This window comes from Macaca thibetana, chromosome 4, assembly GCF_024542745.1.
Source record: "Macaca thibetana thibetana isolate TM-01 chromosome 4, ASM2454274v1, whole genome shotgun sequence".
In the NCBI taxonomy this organism is placed as follows: domain Eukaryota; kingdom Metazoa; phylum Chordata; class Mammalia; order Primates; family Cercopithecidae; genus Macaca; species Macaca thibetana.
Genome location: NC_065581.1, coordinates 133,734,511 through 133,759,879, shown reverse-complemented (window position 1 = coordinate 133,759,879; position 25,369 = coordinate 133,734,511). Strand labels below are relative to the sequence as shown.

Below are 25,369 nucleotides of genomic sequence, written 5' to 3'. Positions count from 1 at the left end.
CATACTTTTGTATGGTGACAAATGGCAGCCCAGGGGCATAGAGGCTGACACCTCCCCAGCGTTTAGACTATAAGCTCAACTGTTAAGTCAGAATGCCAAAGGCTGAATCCGGCTTTTCTTCTACAACCTGTGTTGGCAATGTCTCTGAGCTTCAGTTTCTTCGTCAGTATAATGGCACCAATGATAAGACTTCACGTAAAATTGGTATAAATATTAAATAAGGTATTTTGAAACAGAACAGCATCTGACACATGGTAAAAACTCAATGTTAGCTATTTTTATTTCTATACTTTGATTATGATATGACTCCACAATTATTTTCCTATACACCATATTTCAAAAATGGTAACCTCTCTGGGTTACCAATCAAGTAACTAATTTTTTAAAGTAATAATTTTAAAAAAGAAAGTTATATACTCTTTATGATAGTGTACCCTAAAGGTTTATGAAATGTGTCTCATGGATTAATCGTTTAACCTCATGTGTGAAATCTTAACTCAGGATATTAGGGCTGGAAGGGATGTGATAGACAATCCTGCCAAGCCTGGCCCTTCTTCTACAAGGAGGTCTTCAGAGATCTGGAGGAGGAAAGTGCCTTGCCCTGAGTTCGCTGAGCCAGAACAATAGGACTTCTTCTGTAGTTGTGAAACTTGTCAATTGTCTAAGTCTAGGTTAATGCCATCTGGCTGGCTTTTTAAAAAGAGTGTGAAGTAAGAACATGAATAATTGTCACTTAATTAGAGACCTAGACTCAGAGGAATTATAGTTACTCCATGTATGAAAAATTGCAAGACTCTTGACTCTGTCATTCTTCGGTTTAGTGGGTGGAGCCAGCTGTCCTCATTAGAATAAAGGTTGTTTATTCAACCCAAGTATAAATGGAAAAAAAAGATGTGCCCTCTGTCATTGAGGGTTGACTGACTGGAGAGCTCAAGTGCAGCAAAGAGAAGTGTCAGAGCATGAGTGCTAAGTCCAGAACCATTGGGATTATTGGAGCTCCTTTCTCAAAGGGACAGGTAAGGAAAAAAGTCTTTCTTTGAATTCCTGGAATTTAGTTGAAAATTTTGGACTTCGAAATTTGTAAGGTGTTATTGTCTAGTTAGTTCAATTTTCTGATACAACCTATATTTTAAAGTCCTCTCACCATTTTCCAACATTGTATAATTATACTCACATACCCACTTACTCTTGTGGCTCCTGATCTCAGCTAGAGCTAAATTCATTTGAACCTACAGAATGTTTTCTCATATTTTTTAGGAGAAAATATTTTTCTTTGAATTGAAATGGACTATTTCTGCATTGTAGCTACTCATTTAGGTTTAGTTGCTCTTGTTTTTGATGTTACTGTGTGTATGTATAGGAAGAGAGAATTTTAAGAAATACATTTGTTTAGTTACATAATTAATGCCTAGAAAAATTTAATAGTTTGGCAGTAACCGTCAGACTTCTTATGATTTGGATAACTGAAATATTATTGCTTCATGCAACTTTGTGAATAATTCATGTTATGTTAGGTTTTTAATGATTCTATGAAACTGTTCATTCATGGTCTAGGTAGAATCCTTTATGTACCTCACATGGAAGGGGAAAAAAGAACAAAAAAAGAAAGAAAATCCTACTGCAGTTTGGCGACTCTAAAAGGATTTTAATGGATTTATGAAACTCCCAGACTTCCTTAGAGCCACCAGCTGTGAATCCACACATGCCAGCAACATCTGAACACACTTTTTTTTCTGCCTGGGCACACTTATTCTAGTAAAGATTGTGTGATGACAGAACACCATAGACTTCAACACACATCTGTGCTCAAAAAGGGTAAAAAACAAAGAACAAAATCAAACAAGACAATGTGTGAGTTGAAACTGCTAAGGTTGATTTTCTCCAGGTTTCTCAGAATCTGGGCAGCGTTTTGCTTCCTTTTAATTTGGAACCCTTGCTGTGTACTCTGACTTTTTACTGCAAAACAAATTGAGAGAGGCCAGAGGTTAGAGGCCCAAACAGCATTTGAACTGTCAGTAAATACTACTTTGCTTCTCCTGGAAATCCTCCAAAAGTCTCTCCCAAACACAGGGACATTTTGCTGACACAGAAGTGCTCCTTTTAAAATCCACACTGTTCTCACCTACTCTTGAACAGGTTATAATAAATATATAATTTTAAAAATTGACAAAAGGGAAGCAAGTCTCCTCCTTCTACCACCCTTCTCCCGTTAAAACATGGTCATGAGAATGGAGTTCATTGTCTCATGATTGTAAGGACTAAGAGAGAGAGATTTTTTTACACTAAGTCACAGAGTAGAGAGGATAAAATGGCCAAGATGTATTTGTCCTCACCTAAAGGAGTTACAGGTTTGACAGGTAGGCAAAAGGAAATGATTAGAGAGCAGATGACTAAAATGTGGAGTCTGAGAAAGGGCTTAATCCCTGTCTCACCTCGTTGAAAGGCTTGCAAGGCAGTGAACAAACAATAAAGTAGGTATTATTTTTACCTTGCAGTTGGATTAAAAAAAGGCTCAGAGAGGTTTGGTAATGTGCTCAACATCACACAGGCTTGACTGCATAATTCCAGACGAGATAATCTGATTCCAATGCCTATGCCCTTGATTTGCACTGATGTCTCTTCAGACTATTCAACTCCAAAGGTGACTTTATACTTGTGGCCATTGAGGGATTGGGCCCAGCTTAGAAAGTCAGTGGAGCTGACAAAGCAATTTCCAAAGTGGGCAGATAGAGCAAGCAAGAGGAAAGCCCAATCATGAGAAGCCATTTGAATAAAACAAATAAAAATGAATGCTAGAAAATGTAATGGCTGTGTTATAGCAAATAGAGTGTCAACTAAGGGGTCTATGAGCTTTGTTCTAAAGTCTGAAAGGAAGAAGGGTAAAAAAGCCAATGAGTTTTATCAAACTGAGGATTGAGTATCTACTATATGTCAGCTCTACACTACAAAATATAGGCCCCAAATGTAAAGCAACCTGGACTGAAATCTAACAATGAGGAAAAGACAAAAACAGTCACAAAACTAAAGGCAAAACATGAACCAAGCAGCACCCTATTGGGGTTGAAAGAAGGAGAAATTGTGTCTACTTGACTGGGGAGAGGGAGGCGTGTCAAGCAAAAAGGTAGTAAAGAAGCAAAATGTGTCAGGCAGAGGATAGGGTGGGTGCCTTGCTGCTAGGGACAGGAATTTGACATAAAGGATTTGCCTGGCGCCCAGGGCAAGTCTTCTGTTCCTTTGAATGGGGAAGAAATATTTGCTTGCTTTGATGCCACAGCCCCAATCTGAAAGATAGACACACGTGTCTTTTAACACATTGTCTCATCTGACAACATGTAATCATTTTCTGATCTAAAAGCTTGTCGGAAATTAAAATCAGAAAGATTCAGAAAAGAACTGTGCCTTTAGACCTCTAATTGTTCAGGGAGCTGAGGAAGACTTGCCCCTTGGAGGAAGAGTGTTAGCTTCCCTAATGTCAAAACGGCAAGGGTAGAACTTCCCATCTGCTGTTTAAGTAGGCCAAAACTTGAAATTAGTGGGTTGGTCTTTGTTTGTAGTTTTCAGCTCCCAGGTGATGACTTTTCCTGTTGCCTGCTTTCTCCCCAAGAGCTCTAGCTTACTGCTGTGAGTACATGCACATAGGCCTCTTTCATGTCACACTCTTTCGATGCTTTTGCCCAATTGTTCCCTTGGTTTGCAGAGTTTCTCCATCACTCTGTCTTGTTTTCCTAACTACCTACTCATGTAGCAAGACTCAGCTTAAACAGTATTTATTTCTTGCAGCCTTTACTGACACACCCTGTCCCCAGTAGTATTAAGGGCATCCTGTTTTTGTTACTACATTTTATGTCATCATTGAAGCAGCTATGTATTGTAATTGGGGTTAAGTGCCCACATCTCCTATCAAAGTCAAAAGCTTTTTCATTATTGGATCTCATCTACCAGACTGCTTTTGCACAAACTATGTGCTCACTATGTTGATAACATGGGTTGACGGGAAGAGGGGATGCAGGTTTTGGAATCCAAAGACCTGAATATGAACACAGGCTCTGCCACTTATTAGCTGTGTGCCAGTCTAAAAACCATATAACCTTTGTGATTCTAGTTCTTTCTATTTGGCATAAGAGTTATTCAGTCTACCTTGCTGTGAAGATTAAAAGAGATGATGTAAATTCCTGGCTCTGTAGGAACTCAAAAAATGATAGTTACAGTTCAACTGATTAAATAATGAAAAGGGTTCCTGCTGTGAGCATCTGATGGTCATGATAATGTCTGAAGTACTTTATTTTTTAATTGTTCAGCCACGAGGAGGGGTGGAGGAAGGCCCTACAGTATTGAGAAAGGCTGGTCTGCTTGAGAAACTTGAAGAACAAGGTAATTTTTAAATTGAAAAATGATCAGCCTGATTTCCTCCCCACTCTGAAGGAAGGAGCAGGCCCCTGTCAACCTGGAGTGTGTCTGGAATATTTACACCAGAATTGCGGTACTGGCTTTAACCTGAGAAACACATCCTACAAAAACAGCAGGGCATGGGGAGAATGCTCAGGAATTGCTGATGTACATCCTCACTCAGATATTTTGTCTTTCCAGCCAAACTACAGTATAAGAGAAATTGCATATGCAGGAACGGGGGTTGGGGTGGATGGTAGGGGAGCCGGGGAAACAGCAAATGGAAAGCAAGGTGCAGCAGGAAGTATGCTACTAGCAACAGGACCCCATTTGTGAAATAAAATAAAATAAAACAGTAATAATGATAATAACAATAGTGCCTAGTGTTTGCGCAGTGTGTATATATATACACATATGCATAAGCATGCAAATGTAAATTTACATATATTTTTAAAGTATGGGCTCAATTATCTGTTATCTTTACATATAAGATGCTGATAAAGTGTTGGTCAGGATGTGGAGCAACTAGAACCCTCATATGTTTCTGATGGGAATGCAAATAATACAGCCACTTTGAAAGTAGGTGGGCAGTTTCTTAGGTAAACATATATTTACATTTTAACCTAGCAGGTCTACTTCTGGGTGCAGAGAAGTACAACTACAAATATTCAAGTACAAGTTTTCACTTCTCTTGGGTAAGAGATTTGTACTTGAATGTGTGGGGGCAGCAATATTTATAATAAACAAAAAATGGAAACAGCAAAATGCCCATCAACTGGTAGATGGTTAAACAAAAAGTGTCACATCCATGCAATGAGATAGTACTCAACAACAAAAAGGAATGGACTGGCTGGGCGCGGTGGCTCAGGCCTGTAATCCTACCACTTTGGGAAGCCAAGGTGGGCGGACTGTCTGAGCTCAGGAGTTCAAGACCTGGGCAACACGGTGAAACTCCATCTCTACAAAAAATTAGCCAGGCGTGGTGGCATGCACCTGTAGTCCCTGTAGTCCCAGCTACTCAGGAGGCTGAGGCAGGAGAACTGCTTGAACCTGGGAGGTGGAGGTTGCAGTGAGCCAAGATTGCGCCACTGCACTCCAGGCTGGGTGACGGAGCGAGACTCCATCTCCAGAAAAAAAATAAAAAGGAATGGACTGCAGACACAGGCAAGAACATGGTGGATCTGAAAAACAGCAGGCTAAGACACAAAAGACTACACATTGTGTGATTCCATTGATACAACATTCTGGAAAGACAAAAGCATAGCAAAAGAAAGCAGATCAGCAGTTCTTGGGGTTGGGGGCAAGAATTGCCTTTAAAGGGGCAGGATGGAATTCGAGAGAGAATGGAAATGTTTTAAATCTTGATTGTGGTGGTGGTTTCAAGACTAGATTTTTTCAAACTCATTGACCTGCACACTTAAAACCAGTGAGTTTTAGTGAACAAGAATTACATCTCGTAAATCTTAAAAAAAAAAAAAAAAAAGACAAATACAGACACCCAGCTGAGAACAGAATGCTTGGGTAAATGGACTTGTCCCTTAACTGACAAGAATAATTTGGTCATGTGTTACAGCAGGTGAAATTTTTTGGAGGCATTACTAAATCAGATTCAGACATACATGTAACAAATACCATATTTAATGGCCAGTTAGTTCAGAACACTGAACTGATTCCATATCACAGTTTTACGTGAAACTCTCTACTTTTCAAGCCTAATTCAAGGTCTTTTAGGGAGCACACTCAGTCCTTAGGAATCTGGGGTTACCTGCCAATTTTCCTTACTAAAAAGAATAACTAAAAAGCTTTATTTCCTAAGCTTCCAAAGTGTTAGGTTCAGTGCTAAGCACATATTCACATATTCTTATTTATTTATGATAATACCACTATGAGGCAGGTTCAATGGATATTTTGTGTGTGTGTGTGTATCCAGATGAAAATATACCAGTGCTTTTTAAATTTTCTGGGAATACATATATATATATTGATATATATATATTTAATTTTTATCAAAATGAAGCATGCTTACTATAGAAAGGTAAAAAGTACATAAGCAGAGAGAGACAGACAGACAGAGACAGTGACATTCCCTATTAAGCCCAAGCCAGAAGATTATCACTGTTATATTTTGGTGTCTAGTCTAACTGGATGAATTCAAGAAGTGTTTACTGAGAGCCTGGTATACAGCTGCACCAGTGTGTGGTACTGGTAACATGTCAAGCAAAAGCAGACATGGGTCTACCTTCCTGGGATTTACAGACCTTTCAGGGTTTTCATTTGCTTATACTTGTGAATATATGCCTATTTTATATAATTGGGATCATCCTACATAGACTGATTTGTAATCTACTTTTTAATTTAGTAACTAAAAACTTTTAATTTTAGAGTGTGATGTGAAGGATTATGGGGACCTGTCCTTTGCTGACATCCCTAATGACAGTCCCTTTCAAATTGTGAAGAATCCAAGGTCTGTGGGAAAAGCGACTGAACAGCTGGCTGGCAAGGTGGCAGAAGTCAAGAAGAATGGAAGAATCAGCCTGGTGCTGGGTGGAGACCACAGGTCTTGTTGAATAACTGTGTCTATGGGAGTCTGGCACAAAGGAAATGTAACCAAGGCCAGAAGAAGAGAGAAAATATAGAAATATAGATGGAAAAGCATTGACCTATATTTAATATCAAATTTTCTGCCTTTAAAAAATTTTGTAGGTTACTAACTTTATTATAGAAACAGACTTAGCTCAATGTGAAGTCTTACAATATCTGTATTTTGACCTAGTACAGCAGAAAATGTATGAAATATGAATGGATTTCATCTAAATATTCATCACAAGCTTACATTTCTAAATAAGTACATGAGGCAATTCATAGCTTATTTGTTCTTAATTGCCGATAATACATACAACTCATATAGGTCAACAATTTCAAAGTATGGGTTTTTCATTATAAAATAATGATTATAACATTTTTGAAAGCATCAGACACACACACAAGAAAAAAAAGTGATAATCGTACTTCTCTAACAACCATTTCAACCAGAATTGAAAATCTGGCACATTTCTTTCATGGCATCTTTTTTTTCCTTGTACATGATGACTTTGTTTAACAAGTGTGTGTGTGTGTGTGTGTGTGTGTGAGAGAGAGAGAGAGACAGACAGATGTCTATGTTGTGTTCTCACTCTATAGTGCAAATTTCCTTGTTGCTTCATGGGATGTGCATAAGCATCATAAGCATCAGTTTTTTAGTTGCTGCATGATTTTTCATCAAGGGGTTACATCGCTATATATGTACATATTGTCACATATTCAGGTTACATTGTAATTTTCACCATTACAAATAATGTGACAGAGACCATTTTTGTGCATGAGCCTTTTTAAATATTTACCCTCAAGGCCTAGGATAATTTTCTCTGAGAGGCCTGATTAGATCTAAAACCAGAAACACTTCTATGGCTCTTGAGCTCAGTGACTTCAGGCCTCCTCGGTTTCCTCTTCTAAAGCCAAACTGTTACCAGGGCCTCTGTATCAAAACTGCAATTGGGAAACCGAGGCTCGTTTTCTTTTGTAAGTGGAGAAATTTGTAAATGGAAATCTGAAGAATGGCACATGGCAAAAGACAAGAAACCTGAAGGGAAAACAAACGTTACATTGAATAATCCATACCTGAACATGAAGGCATGATTGCTTTCACTTCGAGAATCTAAAAGCTAATGATTCTCTGAGTGATACTTAAACATTCACAAATGGGAGAATACAGGCATTGTATAGTATTAGCTTGGTGCAAAAGTAATTGCAGTTTTCAAATGGCAAAACCGCAATACTTTTGCACCAACTTAATATATCCTAACTTTTAACTTCTGTGCAAGATATCATTTATGTCTTCCATTCCAGCAAAATGTCTGGAGCTTGAAGTATTTGGGATGAACTTTGTTCCTGGTTGAGTGGGTAACTAGATGCATTGAATAGAATGAGTGAACACACACGCCATACGCTGGCTGAGGAACTTCTGAGTAAGAACATGTAAGAACCTCTGAGTGATGCTCCCAAATTATAAAAGAGCTGGATTTTAAGAAAAATTGAAGGACTTTGTCATAGTTCACTTGAGAGAATTAAGTATTTCCCAAGAGAGATCAGTGTGCAGAAAATGATCCAAATTTAACTCTGAGAATTGAACAGTGTCTCATGCTAAGGAATTTCTTGTGTAGCTAGTGTTTTTATACTCATTTATTTTTTGGCTAAGCTCTAATCTGTGGTTTTCTTACGAGGTGGATTTTGGGGGAAAAATCACAATTTTTTTAGTAATGCAATCGATATAAATATAACTAGTTAGTAAGCACTAAGTGTAAGTGATGTTTCCTCTATTGTTACAACTGATTGGCATCTTCAATTTAGAATCTATCAGAAATATCAGACACTGTGACTTAAAGGAAAACCAAGTGGGAGCACTAAGTGAGTGAATAATATGATGTATGTAGTGACACTGCAAACTTGATGTTCACACAAAATTTTTCCCCAAAAGTTTGGCAATTGGAAGCATCTCTGGCCATGCCAGCGTCCACCCTGATCTCGGAGTCATCTGGGTGGATGCTCACACTGATATCAACACTCCACTGACAACCACAACTGGAAACTTGCATGGACAACCTGTATCTTTCCTCCTGAAGGAACTAAAAGGAAAGGTAAAAGACTGGTTGGTACTCTAGTGCGAAAGAACACTTTTTAGGAGACATTCAGGAGGTGGAAGGGAAATGAGAAATTCCATGTTATCTTATTCTTGGTGTAATCTCAAGTCATTTTCTCTGCAGCCAGTAAGCAAAGGGTTGGTTGATAAAAGGCAGTGAGGCTCTCTATCTCTGCCTTGCAAACTGACTTAATATATATTTTCTCTGATGATTCTTAAACTATCCTTTTAGTAAGTGGGGCAGAGAGTAATCATTTATAAACAGGTCACTGGAGGTTCAGAGGTTAACCAACTTTCCCAAGATATATGCCAAGCCTATAGTGAAGCAAGGGCTAGCACCAGGCCTCCTCATTCCTTCCTCTTTCCACTACATGCCACACAGTCCTGCATTCTTACCGAGTAGTCTTTCTATATCATAGAGTCTTTTCAAAAAAGAAATTTGAAAATTTCAGATACAATGGTTTATGAACTAACGTATTTACTGGGAGAAGAACCTGTCTAAATCATAAGAGAAAGAACAATCTCCCTGCTCCCTAGAAACTTCTTTTCTAAAAGATGGAAAATAAAATGTCAGATTAAGATTTAATATTATAGTTTATAACTTTTGTTGATATGCCATAGTGTATCAATAAAGTTTTTATTGATATAATTATAATATTTTGTCCTTATGATGATACGAGAGGTTAAAACCTCCTTATGTTAAATGCTCAGAAATAATGTCTTTTGAACTAATGACCAAGGGATGGGTTTATAAACTTGCAAAGTATCTACCTAGCACATGGGAAAAACTAAACGTGGCTCCAGGACAAAGCAGATATCATCATATTATGATGTGAATAACCAAAGGACAGGTCACGAATTTCCCTCAGCTGCTCTAGGCCATCCTCTGGATTAAGGACTTACTGAGAAAGGGAAGTAAAGAAGGAAGCTACCAAAGTAATGGGAGCACACTCATTTCTTTATAGAGGAGCCCTGGGAAAGAAGGGCCCAGCAGGAATGGGGCACAAAGTAGGTAAATGCCAAGTGGTTCAAGGCAAAGTCAAAGCAATCAAGGGGAGGCACACATCCCCTTCTTAATTGTGTATAATTTTTACACGATTTCTTCTATATTTATATTCTAAATATAAGATATTTGCAGTCCAATAAGTGTCTTTACCTTTGAATGTAGGATTTGTTCAAGAGAATCACACATAACCAAGTGAAAACATTGCAATTTTAGATTCCCGACGTGCCAGGATTCTCCTGGGTGACGCCCTGCATATCTGCCAAGGATATTGTGTATATTGGCTTGAGAGACGTGGACCCTGGGGAACAGTAAGCTTATTCCTTGATGTGATTTGCCTTCATTTTTGTCCCTTTGTGTGCTAGATGTGCTTTACTGACCAAATCTATGAGAGAAAATTAAAGATCAAGACACATACACACACATACACCCACACACACACATATTTATATACATGTACATACATATGTATCCAGGCAATTAAATCTCAATTGACTTGCTGTTAAAATACAAATAAAACTATATTGAGTTAGGTTCACAGAACCTAAATATTTTATATATTTTACTATATTGATATTTCCCTTAAAAGGAGACAGGCAGGCACAGTCAGCCTTATTAATTATCTTAATTTCTCTTTTATAGCTACATTTTGAAAACTCTAGGCATTAAATACTTTTCAATGACTGAAGTGGACAGACTGGGAATTGGCAAGGTGATGGAAGAAACACTCAGCTATCTACTAGGAAGGTAGGATTCTTTTGTGTGTGCACACGTGTGTGTAACATAAAAAGTTGGTACTGACATTAACCAATGTAAGTTATTAATAAAGTCTTTATGTGAAATAATGGGTTGCTACTTTTTATAAAGCAAGGCAACAGATATATTTATTGATGAAATGTGAAGCCATCAATCTTAAAGTGAAATCCTTTCCCATTTTTTAAAAGAAAGAAAAGGCCAATTCATCTGAGTTTTGATGTTGATGGACTGGACCCATCTTTCACACCAGCTACTGGCACACCAGTCGTGGGAGGTCTGTCATACAGAGAAGGTCTCTACATCACGGAAGAAATCTACAAAACAGGTAGTTAACAATCTGAGGGAATAGAGAAGCAAGTGTACACTTGACTAATATATATTCATACCTCCTTGACCTGAAAACAAGTCCCAGTTGACACTTACAGAATGTCCATCAATCACATGATGCAATAACTAAAGTGTTTTCCATTGGTTACTACCTTTTTCTGTTAGTGGATAATCTTTCAAGTCTGTCTGTGCTAATTTCAAAATGTCAACTATTTTATAAATTACATTATTACAATTTGTTGTTGTAGGGCTACTCTCGGGATTAGATATAATGGAAGTGAACCCATCCCTGGGGAAGACACCAGAAGAAGTAACTCGAACAGTGAACACAGCAGTAGCAATAACCTTGGCTTGCTTTGGAGTTGCTCGGGAGGGTAATCACAAGCCTATTGACTACCTTAACCCACCTAAGTAAATGTGGGAAACATCCGATACAAATCTCATAGCTAATGGCATAATTAGAAATCTAATCATTTACTTAAACATAGAGTTGTCTTCCTAAAGATTTGTTCTTTCAGAAAAATGTTTTTCCAATTAGTATAAAACTCTACAAATTCCCTCTTGGTATAAAATTCAAGATGTGGAAATTCTAACTTTCTCAAAATTTAAAAGCTTGTATTTTCTAACTTGGCAAAAGACTTATCCTTAGAAAGAGAAGCATACATTGATTTCCAATTAAAAATTTGCTGGCATTAAAAATAAGCACATTTACATAAGACCCCATACATAGAGTGAGACTCCTGGAACCGGGAGACAAAGCTACCCCATCTGGAAAGGTACTATGTGTTCATGTCGTTCAAAAGATGTGATTTTTTTTATAATAAACTCTTTAAAACAAGACTGTATTGTGTCTACATATTTCTAAATACATGCCACACACACACACACACACACACACACACACACACACCCCACATTCACAATATGTCCTGCTTAAAAACTACGAAGATTGTATTGTGTCTACATATTTCTAAATACATGCAACAGACATACACACACACCCCCCACATTCACAATATGTCCTGCTTAAAAATACTAAGCAGGACGTATTTAAGAATTGTAGGCTCATGCCCGTAATCCCACTGCTTTGGGAGGCCAAGATGGGAGGATCTCTTGAGGCCAGGAACTTGAGACCAGCAACACAGCAAGACCCTGTCTCTAAAAAATAAAATAAAATAAAATAATAAAACTATTAGCTGGGTGTGGTGGCAGATGCCTGTAGTCCCAGTTACTCTGGAGGCTGAGGCAGGAGGATCACTTGATTTCAGGAGTTCAAAGCTGCAATGAGCTATGATTGCGCCACTGTATTCCAGCTTTGGTAACAGGTGAGACACTGTCTCTTAAAAACAAAAAAATTTAAAAAACAAAACATTTTAAAAGTCACAGTGAAATCATCATCCCCAAAACACTGTGAGGCCTTGAAGCTATTTAAACTCCCTGGCTATGGTTTCTTCAACTGTAAAATGGGTAATAATAGGTTTGGGCAATCTCCAAGTTCATTGGGCTAGATGTCCACATTTTACTTTTTCTAAGCCTCATACATGATTCTGGTTAATATTTTCAAAGCATGGTTGCTATTCAAGTAGCCTTTTGGGAGATGGAAGATATTCCTGGCTGGGTGTGGTGGCTCGCACCTGTAAACCCAGCACTTTGAGAGGACAAGGAGCTTGAGTCCAGGAGTTTGTGACCAGTCTGGCAACATGGTGAAACCCCATCTCTATAAAAAATACACACACACACACACTCTAGCTGGGCATGGTGGTGAACATCTGTAGTCCCAGCTACTCAGGAGGCTAAGGTGGAAGGACTGCTTCAGCCCAGGAGACGGAAGTTGCAGTGAGCTCAGATCGCGCCAATGCACTCCAGCCTGGGCAACAGAATGAGACCCTGAAAAAAAAAAAAAAGATATTCCCCAAAATCGATTCAGGACCCACATAAATCAAATTGCTAGTTTGTTTTTAATAATTACTAATTCAGCTGAGGATGTCATCTAAAATTATCTGTCGCTTCCAATGTTTCACCTTTCACTCACTACAATTACAGTTTAGCCATATCCTAAAAACTCATCTCCGTTCTGGAATGTAGTAAGGAAAATGGAAAAAACAAACCAGAGTAAACAGTAATCAAAACAAGGGAAGCAAAGTTTTTCTCCTCCCAGCAATTAATGTGAAAACCCCAGGGGTTCTGTAAAAAAGGCAGGTCCATGAATGGATTTCTTCTGTGTTTTTGGTTTAACAGTATATGATAAAGGGCCCCTACAATCTGATTTTTCAAATGTAACACAGAATTTAAAAACTGTTACCTTTACTAGGCCTTCGAAAGATACACATTTTATTGAATTACTTTCAGATGGTAGCAATTATAATGGATCTCACAAGATACATTGTCTAATACAGTAACCACATGTGGTCATTTAAAGCTTAATAAAATTAAAAAATTCAGTTCCACATTTCATATGCCTCATAGATAAATGTAGCTACTAACTAGTGTATTGAATAGCACAGGTAAAGAACATTTCCATCACTGCCGAAAGTCATACTGGACAGAGCCACTCTAAACTTACTATTAATTTTCAAAAAGAAAAACTTTTAGGATATGATAAATACAAAGACATTTTTTCCCCCTCTGCTGTATTCTAAACCCAAATAAAGTTTTTGTCTTCCATTAGTCTCTGATTAAAAACGTACTTAAAAGCCTATCCAGGGAAATTACATTCCCATGTTTTTAAGCTAGAGAGGGAAAACTGAATTTTTAATAAATTAATTAGAATGTTCATGTCCTTGAGAAAGTGATTATATTGATTTTCATTTCCTCTGTTTGTATAATACTAGAGTCATAATTTTATTCTCATTCTAGGATCAAAAAGCAACAAATTCCTCAAGGCAGCAAGAATATACTGACACTATGTTAAGATTAATACTTGAAATAATTTCTAGCATTTTTTCTGGGTAATTTTAAGAATGAGTCTAAAGGGGCCAGGCGTGATGGCTCACGCGCAATCCCAGCACCTTAGGAGGCCGAGGCGGGCGGATCACGAGGTCAGGAGATGGAGACCATCCTGTCTAACACGGTGAAATCCTGTCGCTTCTAAAAGTACAAAAAGAAATTAGCTGGGCATGGTGGCGGGCGCCTATAGTCCCAGCTACTCAGGAGGCTGAGGCAGGGGAATGGCATGAACCAGGGAGGCAGAGCTTGCAGTGAGCCGAGATCATGCCACTGTACTCCAGCCTGAGCGACAGAGCGAGACTCTGTCTCAAAAAACAAAAAACAAACAAACAAACAAAAAAAAGAATGAGTCTGAGTCTGCAAAAATTACTTTTACCATTATATAAATTTTTAGCTGGACTTGCATGGCCAGTAATGATTTAGTGATGGCAATAACATGAGCTACAAAGAAAATAAAGTTCTAGGAGGAATGTATTTAGAAATATGAATTTGAAATACAGTTGGTTAAATTCACTAGTTCTTTCAAAAAGAATCTGTAACTCTTAATTCCTAGGCCAATGTCAGTCACCAACTGTAGTGTAGGACCCACAGAATACCGCATTTCCAACTGACCCCAGCCAGCACACCGCCTGGCACACAGCCGACATTCATTCCAAAGGAGTCATGAAACTATCACGTGGTATATTCATTCAGCAGACTTTACTTATTAGTTTTCAAGTCTTTCACAATGCCAATTCCCCCAAAATTAACAATGTCTCTCAAAATCCAAGAAATTCTGAAGAAATAAAATGTGTACTGTATTTACAAATACAAAATTAAAAAATTTTAAGATTATAAAAATTGAAGAATTATGTCATCTGTCAGGTGAGAGTGTCAATCTGCAAAAGCAATTATTTTTAAAAAAAGAAACTGGAGAATCAATCAAGTTCAAGAACTTTCAGATGTTATTTTCTTACATGGCTTCCAACTCATTTTATACAGTTAAGTTCGAATCCATAGCAAAGGTAATAAAACTACCAACTGACCTTGATAGAAACTATGGAAATTTATAACAAAATTTCAAGTCATTTTAAAAAGAATAGAAGCCTTGTTTGCTCCTACAACGCAACAAAGTCTAGATTCTTTTTCTTGATAAAAATCTTACTATTCTGAAAATCTACCAAGAGATTTATGCATAAAATATTTGTAATAACTGTTTTACATGTGTGGTGCCTTTAAAATAATATATCTGAAGACTAAATATGTCATTAATAAAAAATACAAACAAAAACAACGGCTAGAATAGGAAAGACTGAAAGTGCCAATGACAAAAGTCCTTTGATCACAGATAACCTCTATGTTCCTATGTAGCTCTAATAAGTTGTTATAAATATGAACAACACGTATCTTACTTGATCTCTTAGAGACAAAAATATAGATAGGGAGATGGGAGTTATAAGGTGTCCACAGATTCATCATTTGAATCAAAATAAAACAATCTGAACATCATCACTGCTTCTATCACCATAGCGTGATCACATTCAGATTGAAAAGGTTTGAGTCCATTCTCAAAGACGGATGTATTTCCACTTTCTCCACAGTACAGTCTGGCTTCACTGAGTTACCGGTAAAGACACGGGCACCTGATTAGACTGAGGTGCTGGAGACCCACTGTTCATAGCTTGTGGAGGCACTGCAGCTGGTTCCATCTTGCTAATGTGTGTGATGAATCGAAGACGAAGTTTTAAAGCTGGTTTTAAGTTACAGATAATTTTCTCTACCTAAGAAATAAAAACACATTAAAACGTACTTTAATCAGAGAATTTCAACTTCTCACATTTAAAGCAGGATTTACACATATCCTGAGACAATAAACTAAGGAGTGGCATGGGGTAGATGAGAAGTTTCTCAACATGTTCTGTGTTTTACGAAAAGCAGATACAATTCTTTCTTGCATGAGAAACAACACATTCTCCCTCACACACACCCATTATATATTCTATATGCATGTTTGTACATGAACCATATGTATATTCATATATAGGCATATACTTACAAAAGTATATCCACTTATCTAGCTAGCCAGTCATCCCACTACCAAAAGCTAGCAGAGTTTACACAGGAAATTTCATACATCCAACAAGCTGATCATTCTTTTAAAATGCCATCTTTACAGAAGCATGAAGCATAATTATATTTTAAAGTTCTTTGAATAACTCATGTCTGCAACATTTATATACAAAACTAATTATTTTTGTTTTGATTTACACTTGGAATTAACTAAATAATATTAGATCTACTCTTTTGAAAAACACTAAGGACACAAACACATCAAGTCGTTTAACAGCTTTCTTAGCTTTACTCAAATGCTCTTTGACCTTTTCCTTTCTGTACTCCCTTGTGTTAAAGTTTCTTAGGCCCAAATATAAAGAATACTTTTTTTAAAAAAAGCAATCAATTTCTTTTATAGTTTCTCTGCATGTTCTGTGTTGTAACAAAAGCCGATATAATTTCTCTCTTTCTTACATGAGAGAGAACAGGTCAACTCTCTTTGACGCTGCTGCTGAGACATAAAGGAGTCAACCTCCTTGGTATCTTAACCCAAAGAATTGGGAGGGGTATCTCAACCCAAAGAATCAGTTATGATTCAAGGTCTTTTTCTACTTTCAGACATCCCTATTAGGAAGTTCCTCTTCATATGCTAAGTCAGGATGTCCTCCCTTTAACTTTCCCAGAATTCATACACCCTCTAAAGTGACACAGAACAAATCTAATCCCTATTCCAAATGAAAATCCTCCAAAATGCTGAGGGCATAAATAATGCCCTAGGACTTTTTTTCTTCAGGTTAAGTATTCCCATATTCTTTAAATGCTCTTCATGAGTTAGTCTCTAGTCAGGATTAGTCTAGAATCCTGACTTTAGTCTTCTAGTTATGCTGTGGTTTGTCTAATGTCACCATGAGTGTTAGGAGAAGTAGGACCTCCTTTTCTCATAACACAACAACCTCTCTGCTCGTATTTCAGCAGCCATATCCCACTGTTTCTCCCTAATGAGATTATTATTAATTAACCCTCTAGGTCTTTTGGGGGAAAAGTACAAGAAATTATAACATGTATTTACTTTAATACTACATCTAGAATAATATGCCTCTGTTGCCTAAAAAGGTCTCAAACCCACCCATTTTCCTTAAAAAAAAATTAGACAAAATAAAAATAATCACTCAAACCAAAAAAGTCTATTACTATATGTTCAAGTTTTCTAAATTAAACATCATTAAAAATAATTAAACAAATTCAACTTACTTGCTCTTTCACGCTATCACCAGTAAACATATACTTCATGTGATATAGGAAGTCGCAGATGGGATCCATGTAATTTAAATGGGTGCTACACTGGTCGACATTCAGCAGCATGTCATAAAACGCCACACCAATCTATTTAACAAATAATGTAAAATTATTTAAGTGATTAAAAGCGATTCAATAATTCAGCATGATGCAGCTGGGCTCCATTATAACACTCACATTGGGGGATACTGTCTTTGTTGTAGAGCTGTCATATACTATACATACCTCTATGCACATGAGATATGATATGGCTTGCATTTTAAAAGAATCTATAGTGCTACAAAATGCCCCTGATAAGGCTTAAATAAAATTTCTCTTCATAGTTTAGTAATTTATCTTAAAATTAAGAGATAAACAATCCCCTTTCTAGACACCAGCTCTTGATGTCTAGGATAACTCCACTCCTAGGGATCCTTTGGTTTATACTTTCTTAGTTCCATTTGGTAGCTCTTGCTTTAAGGTTCTACTCCTGGGTGCTTTCCTTGTTTTCGACATCTTGTTAGAAGTGACTGACTTCATCCATTCTCATGATTTTAATTAGTTCCTCTGCATGTAAGATCTCAAGTGTACTTCTCCATCCTTAACCTCTTCTCAACCTTCATAATGGGTATTTCCCCTGCATCTCCAATTCAATACATCCCACCCTAAATTCATTACTGGCACACTAAGTCCTCTAAAGTTGCTCTTGGATCCTGTTAAACTAGTTTCACTACTAATGGTTGTGACCTGCAGTTTCAATAACACTGGTAAAAAACCTAAATAGATACTTCAGAATTTAATCATGTCACAGGAAATCCAGATTATATTTTACCTCTATCATACAACGAGTTCTCTCTTGCTGAAATCTTTGTAAAAATGGTCCAACAAGATGGTATACATAAAGCAACTGGAATTCAGTCTTCACTATAGGAAGAAGCACTTCAGTGAGAAACCTAAAATTTGAAGATAAAAATAAAAATCTCCTGTGACTTGAAATCATTTAAATTGTTTGAATTTTGTTAATACAGTATTTACAAAGTATTATAACAAAACATTTTTTAAAAAGTTCCTTTTACTTTGGTAACAATAATGTTTCTAATTAATCTCACATCTCTCACTGGCTATTACTTTCATTTGATTATTTTTATTTATTTATTTTTTTGAGATGGAGTCTCACACTGTTGTCCGGGATGGAGTGCAGTGGCGCGATCTCAGCTCACTGCAACCTCTGCCTCCCGGGTTCAAGCAATTCTCCTGCCTCAGTCTCCTGAGTAGCTGGGATTACAGGCGCATGCCATCACGCCTGGCTAATTTTTTTATTTTTAGTAGAGACGGGGTTTCACCATGTTGGCCAGGATGGTCTTGATCTCCTGACCTTGTGATCCACCCACCGCGGCCTCCCTAAGTGCTGGGATTACAGGCATCCGCCACCACACTCAGCTAATTTTTTGTATTTCTACTAAAGATGGGGTTTAAATCAGATTTAAGTCATTCTTAATTGTAAAACTACTGATAGGTGAATTATCTGAAATAAAAAGAGAATAACCTAACAGAAATGCCACTCTCAAGAAATTTCAATCTAATTAATACCATTATTATGGTCAAGAAAAATAATCAGGAAATAGGATAATATCAGTTATTCAGTTTAAAAGGTAACTTTTGGGATATATTGTGGAAAAAGCATGCATTTGACTAAGCTTCTTCAAACTATAGTGGAAAACTAGATTATTAGATTATTACTAGCACATACAAGTCAATTTTTAAAAAACAATTCTGAAGCAAAAGGAGCTTTCTGATCAACTTACTTTGCAAGTTGTTCTTTTTCTGTTGTTTTTTTGAGATGGAGTCTTGCTCTGTCACCCAGGCTAGAGTGCAGTGGCGTGATCTCGGCTCACTGCAACCTCCGCCTCCTGGGTTCAAGTGATTCTCCTGCCTCAGGCTCCTGAGTAGCTAGGATTACAAGGAGCACACCACCACGCCCAGCTAATTTTTTTATTTTTAGTAGAGACAGGGTTTCACCATGTTGGCCAGGATGGTCTCGATCTCCTGACCTTGTGATCCACCCACCTCAGCCTCCCAAAGTGCTGGGATTACAGGCGTGAGCCACCGCGCCCGGCCACGAGTTGTTCTAATGAATGAAGTATATACCTCATCTGTTAATGAGATTAGAAAAAAAATGAAATACATCAAATTTCTTTTTTTTTCAGATGGAGTCTCACTCTGTCACCAGGCTGGAGTGCAGTGACGCGATCTTGGTTCACTGCAACTTCCAACTCCCTGGTTCAAGCGATTCTCCTGCCTCAGCCTCCTGAGTAGCTGGGGTTACAGGCACATGCCACCATGTCCAGCTAATTTTTGTATTTTTAGTAGAGATGGGTTTCACCATGTTGGCCAGGATGGTCTCAATCGCCTGACCTTGTGATCTGCCCACCTCAGCCTTCCAAAGTGCTGGGATTACAGGTATGAACCACCGCACCCAGCCTATGTCAAATTTCTTTAAGAAATTATTATACTTACTTTGGAATGAGAGAAAGTTGTCCGATGCTAGAATGGTGCCACACAGCATGTGCGAGAGCTAATGTATAGCTACAACTCATCTCAGAGTAGGACTGATGACAGGCAGTGAAATCAAAGAGGCGGAATGGATAGCCAACCCACTCTGTTTCAGACGTCAAGCTGGGGCTGCTGATGACACTCACAATTCGATCATGAAGAACAATCCAATACGGCTCCTTTAAAATTGGAGGAAGGCTAGTGAAAAATATCACTTATCCAGCATTCCACCCCAAAGTCTAAAGTAATAGTGTTTTCTCATTCTTTAAAGTTTTCTATTTCTCCAGCTTCTGCACATACAGTTGGGTGACTTTGTAACTGGTCAAATTAAGTCAGTAACAACCTGGGTGAAGTACCTGTGAGTTCGGGGGCTCCATACATGTATCTGTCCAGCTCATTTAGGTACCTGATATATACTATGCAGTAAATCAATTAATTTATCAAACAATAAATCTATAATTTTATTATTTATTTAAAAATAATAAACTTGTTAAAAATGTGTGTGGAGGTCAAAGAAAGGAGTCTTCATGTGAGCTGGAAAAGTCAGGGAAGGCTTCATTCACTGAGGAAGGAGGCTCTAAGCTAGCAAAGAATGAACAGGCTTTAGAGAAGGTGATGGAAAGAAGTAAGCTCTGGAATACGAAAAATGTCTTATTCACTCACATTCAGAAGTACCTAAAACATGTCTTAAGCACTATGTGCAGGAACAAAAGCTGTAGATATACAACACGTTAAGTGGCCAAGAGTAGATCAGGCTATGATGTAAAGACTAAAGTTGGATAGGTAAGGTGGTACCAGAAAATGCAGAGGCCTGTAAGTCACATAGATATATTTAGATCTAATACAGAAAGGCAAATTTTTAAAGCAGTAATAATATGAAAAAACTTTAAAAACATAAAATACTTCATTAACTTGCATCCTATATGCATCTTTTTCTTTTTGCTGACATGGAACAGCTGGCTATATTTCATCACTAAGCACGAATCACAATTATTAACTCACTGGTAGGGCAGTGATGATCAAACCAATTGCATTCATCCATGCTGTAATGTTCTCTCTTGGCACTAAAGGCTGACTGCAACCGGCAAAAAACAATGTTTAAGTATGAATTTATAAAAACATTTTAGATGGTTGACAACAGATCTTATTTTTAAATAATATATCTAATTCAGAGGATCGACAACTAATCCATTTCAATAAAACAATGGGGAACTTTTTATTGAATAAAAATGTAATAAGTATAAAAACTCAAGAAGGCTTTTTAAAAATACTTCCTCCCCAATCATTATCCCATACTTAACGCTAATTTTTAAAAGAATCTTGAAAACAAGATGAAGAGAATCTTGTTTTAAGTGACAAGTTAACATTATGCCTATACTAAATATCAAACTGCTATTAATGAGCAGAAGTAGGAACAAACCCGGATCTTAGGATCCTGTCCAGGGCACATTCCATAACTCCTATATCACAAAGACAAGATTTGGAACCAGAAAACAGTCATCATCCAACGTGCATCAGCCTTTCAGCAACAGGTTTGTCTTAAAGCTCCAAATAAAATACCATTCTGTTTACAAATAAACAACAAATCTTACTGCATGAACCAGAATACATACCTTTTCAGGACAACATTTAGAAGGGCATTCCCAACCTCTTTGCCTGAAACTGCCAAGGCCATGAGCTCCACACAAGTAACATGGAGAGCGTGGGCAGCTGGGTTGGGAAACTCATTGAATCTCCAGTCACAGTTTGGAAAGGGACCAGGAGATTTGCCAGCCATAGGTACACACAGTTAGGGCAATAACAACTGGAATATCTCATCTGATTATCAATTTATTTGATTATGAGCTGCCAAGAAGTGATTTATCTACACTTAGAGAGATTAAGAGGCAAATACAAACCAAATGCAAATGAGTTTGACATGATTGAAATGTATTAAGAGCAACCATGTGATTAACCACAGGCATAAATGGTTGGTCTTACAGGTGGGTTCTTATAAATATGACATAATAGGCACAGATGCAACCAAGATATACCTAGGTTTCATAAGCCTATTTCTTTTAATAGTTATACGACATTAATATGAAAATTATTTTATAATGAGTCATTCTGTTGCTTCAGAAAATAAATTCCTTTGTGTAGGAAAATAAGTCATGCTCATTTATGTAGAATTTCTCTACCTAGTAACATAGTGGTATGGTTATAGACATTAAGTATAGAGTGCTAATAACTGAAAACATAAAATCAAAATGAAGAAATAAACATACAAGTATATTTTCACTAAAATATACCTTTTCCATAAAGAAAAATTTATCATTTATTATAATAAAAACATTAATTTTTTTAAAGTAACAAGATCCTACGTTCTCCAGCAGCACACAGATGCATGTGCTACAAAACACAGTATTTAAAAATACGATTTTTTCTTTGAAACGAATCTCCATAAAGTCTATTTTTAAATATAATTTTTTTTTACCACTTATCCTCAAGTTCTAAAATAAAAATTTTAATAGAATTTCAGCCTATCTGGCATGATGCTGCAAATTTAAGATTTCAAACCTTTACAGAGATGAAAATGGAAGTGATCTTAAAAAAATTAAAACCTTGAAATATATAAAAAATTACTTTAAAAAGCAAAAATATGTTCTCATAAATCAAAATACCATTATTTCTGGAGAATCTGTAAAATCACAATAAAAAGGATATTATCGACTAGTCTGCCAATCAATCTGCAATAGTAGGTGTCATCTGGAACCCAAGGATTTTCCTCTCGTGCATTCATAGCGCACTTCAGGTAAGTGTCACTTAGACACCAGCCCTGCGGTCGATTATCCTTGAGAGAGCCAATGATCGCATGGACGAGTTTTCGCTTGAGAAATGCGCGCTCTCTCAGGTGCATTTCATAATAGTGCAGAGTATTATACAGATAAGTCACTGGACGATCTGCCAAGAAAAAAACATACCACCACAATGTTTAACTGGTTACTAACAACTGTGAAAAACTGACTAACTGCTTTCCAGATAACTGGAAAACAGCTCAGAAGATTATGACACAACTTCACATGCTGGGCAATTGTATACTATGAATATTTTAATCTGAGGATAAGCAGAAGGCTCAGAATGCTTCTAGTAATATACAGTTGTATTTGTATCTGTTTTTATTTAAGTGGAAGCAATTCCATTTCTGAAAATTTATCCTGCATAAATTTTAATCCCTTGACATACAACAACGGATGTCACTGCAGCCCTGTTTACACTAGCAAAAGATGAAAAATCGCCTAAAAGGTCAAAAACAGGGGACTGATAAAGTAAATTATGGCATGTATGAGGTAGCTCTTTATGTACTAATACAAATGACCAATGCTAATACATTATAAAGTTGAAACAAACAGGGTACAGAATAATATGTGTAATATATTTTACTTGTGTTAAAAACAAACAAACCAAAAAACCATCCAGGATATCTAAGAGGGGATGGCAAGAGACTGGTAACTTTGGCTGCCTCCTAAAGAAAGAAACTGTCTAGCTGGAGGCCAGGATGGGACTAATTACCTTTCACTGTATACTCTTCCCCACCAAGTGTGTATATTACCTAATCCAAAAGAAAAATGTTTTTAAAAGAATGCTCACTTGAACTTTATGCCTATTTCATCGGGTTAACACACAATTCATACTTCTGCTTTGAGGGAAGGTATCTTAGATTAAAGATGAAGCAGGACTGCCCGCCAGACATTTTGTTCCCACAGTGGCTGCTCCAGGACCTTCACATTTCCGTCACTGACCCTGCCACTCTCCAGTTACTATGCTTACAATTTTAGAGTTGTCTTTTTCTTTCAATATTCTCCTTATAATCAGCCAATCAAGTCCTGTTCCGTCTTTTGTGACCATTTGTCCCTTTTCTGTCATTTTCAATGCAACCATTGTTGCTTAGATACTAATCACACAACTGAGCTTTTTGACATGTCCTTGAAATGGCTTCCTCCTAAGATTGCTGCCAACTATATAACTGGATGTAGCTTTCTGAAATACTGTTTCCTATGCCATGATCATACTCAATAACTTCCAGTTGATTATTATCTGCAATTATAAAATCAGCCTAGCATTCAAGGTGACCTAAGTTAGGTACAATCTGTCTTTCCAACCTATTTCTAGAACTCTCTGGTAAGAATTTTCAATTCAACCCAACATAGCAATTCTTCTTCAAATATACCTTATTTTATCTCCTCCATGATTTCCCCCAAATGATCCCTTCTGCCTCATATGCTGTCTTTTCCCTGATACTGCTACACAGTTCAAATCCTACCCATCCAAGAAGGCTGCCAAGATCTGTTTAGTTTATAGTAACATCACCACTTTTGTTTGTATTTTTATGTTGTATATTTTATACTTCATGGCACCCTCCACAGTACTTATCCTCAAAACACTTCAATTTAAAAAAATTAAAATAAAACCTATAGAGCCACTATTACCATCTGGTCCTGCCCAGCCCACTTTTGATAATGGAGGTATTAGATGAAATTAAAATTTGAAAAAGCTCACCATGAAATTTATATAAGCCTCCTAGGTGATCCAGTAGAGTCTCCAATGATTTGGATACTGGAAGCAACTCTAAAAATCTGTGGATTACTATATCAAATACTGGAAGGAATCGAAGACACACATTCCCAAAATAGATGGGCAGATAGGGAGACTGGATCTGTACAGGAGGATCCACCTGTTCCGCAAGGCCCTCAAAATACAACTTCTCTGGATATTTCTGTGGAATTGAGAAGACGATAAATGGTTAGAGCATTTTTTAAAAAAATTCTCTTAAAAGAGCTAAACGTGAAAACATTTAGATTTTTTTTACAAGGAAACATTTTAAATTATACCTCATTACACTTAACTTCTTTTTATACAAGTACTTATGTCCACTAAACTGCAGTTTCAATTTATTCTCAATGTTACAGATATTCTCAAACCTTGAAGAAGTTTAGAGAGCTAACCTACTTCTATATAGAGCAGAGAAAAAACATTAGAACCAGAGAGAAAACGGCCAAATCAGTTCATCAAATGCTCAAGTATGGTTTTATAAAAGTATTATTTTAAATACTAATTAGAACTAGTACCTTGTGATAATTCATGTGCTTGGTGTGCCAGTCATTCTGTAACCAGTGCTCTGGGGAATTTTCCTTCACAAAGTCACTTACTCGATTTCTAAAATCGTTTGGTTTGAGTAACAGCAACTGAATTATGAAATAACAAACCTGGGCTTCATTTCCTTCATGACTACGCATGGCCTTTGAAGAACAACAGAAAAATTATATGAAAATGTTCAATCTGTGCGAAACCATGAGGGCCATTTGAAAGCCTAAATTTTAACAAAGTAAAATCTCACCACCATAATTTCCTTAGACGTCTAGTCTATCCCAAACCAACTG

At 37.1% G+C, this 25,369-nt stretch overlaps 2 protein-coding genes across 4 annotated transcripts in view; one reads left to right on the top strand and one right to left on the bottom strand.

Moving 5' to 3' along the window:
* Positions 1-824: 824 nt before the first annotated feature.
* ARG1 (arginase 1) lies at positions 825-11,987 on the top strand. Its single transcript, XM_050786304.1, has 8 exons — positions 825-1,016; positions 4,299-4,371; positions 6,769-6,943; positions 8,900-9,059; positions 10,281-10,375; positions 10,707-10,811; positions 11,009-11,145; positions 11,396-11,987. The coding sequence occupies exons 1-8, from the start codon at positions 960-962 to the stop codon at positions 11,560-11,562; spliced, it is 969 nt and encodes a 322-aa protein (XP_050642261.1). The 5' UTR covers positions 825-959; the 3' UTR covers positions 11,563-11,987.
* Positions 11,988-14,775: 2,788 nt separating this feature from the next.
* The window catches only part of MED23 (mediator complex subunit 23), a 47,152-nt gene continuing 36,558 nt past the window's right edge, over positions 14,776-25,369 (bottom strand). For all 3 annotated transcript variants that reach the window (XM_050786301.1, XM_050786302.1, XM_050786303.1), the window contains 9 exons: positions 25,058-25,228; positions 24,489-24,705; positions 22,656-22,892; positions 21,566-21,731; positions 20,955-21,027; positions 19,917-20,131; positions 18,232-18,352; positions 17,376-17,507; positions 14,776-15,853 (listed from right to left, as the gene is read on the bottom strand). In XM_050786301.1, coding sequence (XP_050642258.1) covers positions 15,686-15,853; positions 17,376-17,507; positions 18,232-18,352; positions 19,917-20,131; positions 20,955-21,027; positions 21,566-21,731; positions 22,656-22,892; positions 24,489-24,705; positions 25,058-25,228 — 1,500 coding nt within the window. In that variant the 3' untranslated portion in view covers positions 14,776-15,685. The remainder of the gene's footprint in view (positions 15,854-17,375; positions 17,508-18,231; positions 18,353-19,916; positions 20,132-20,954; positions 21,028-21,565; positions 21,732-22,655; positions 22,893-24,488; positions 24,706-25,057; positions 25,229-25,369) is intronic.

Coding starts and splice junctions, on each gene's coding strand:
- ARG1 (XM_050786304.1), top strand. CDS start 960: ATGAGTGCTAAGTCCAGAACCATTGGGATTATTGGAGCTCCTTTCTCA. Junction 1,017..4,298: donor CTCCTTTCTCAAAGGGACAG/GTAAGGAAAAAA, acceptor TTAATTGTTCAG/CCACGAGGAGGGGTGGAGGA. Junction 10,812..11,008: donor CTCAGCTATCTACTAGGAAG/GTAGGATTCTTT, acceptor ATTTTTTAAAAG/AAAGAAAAGGCCAATTCATC.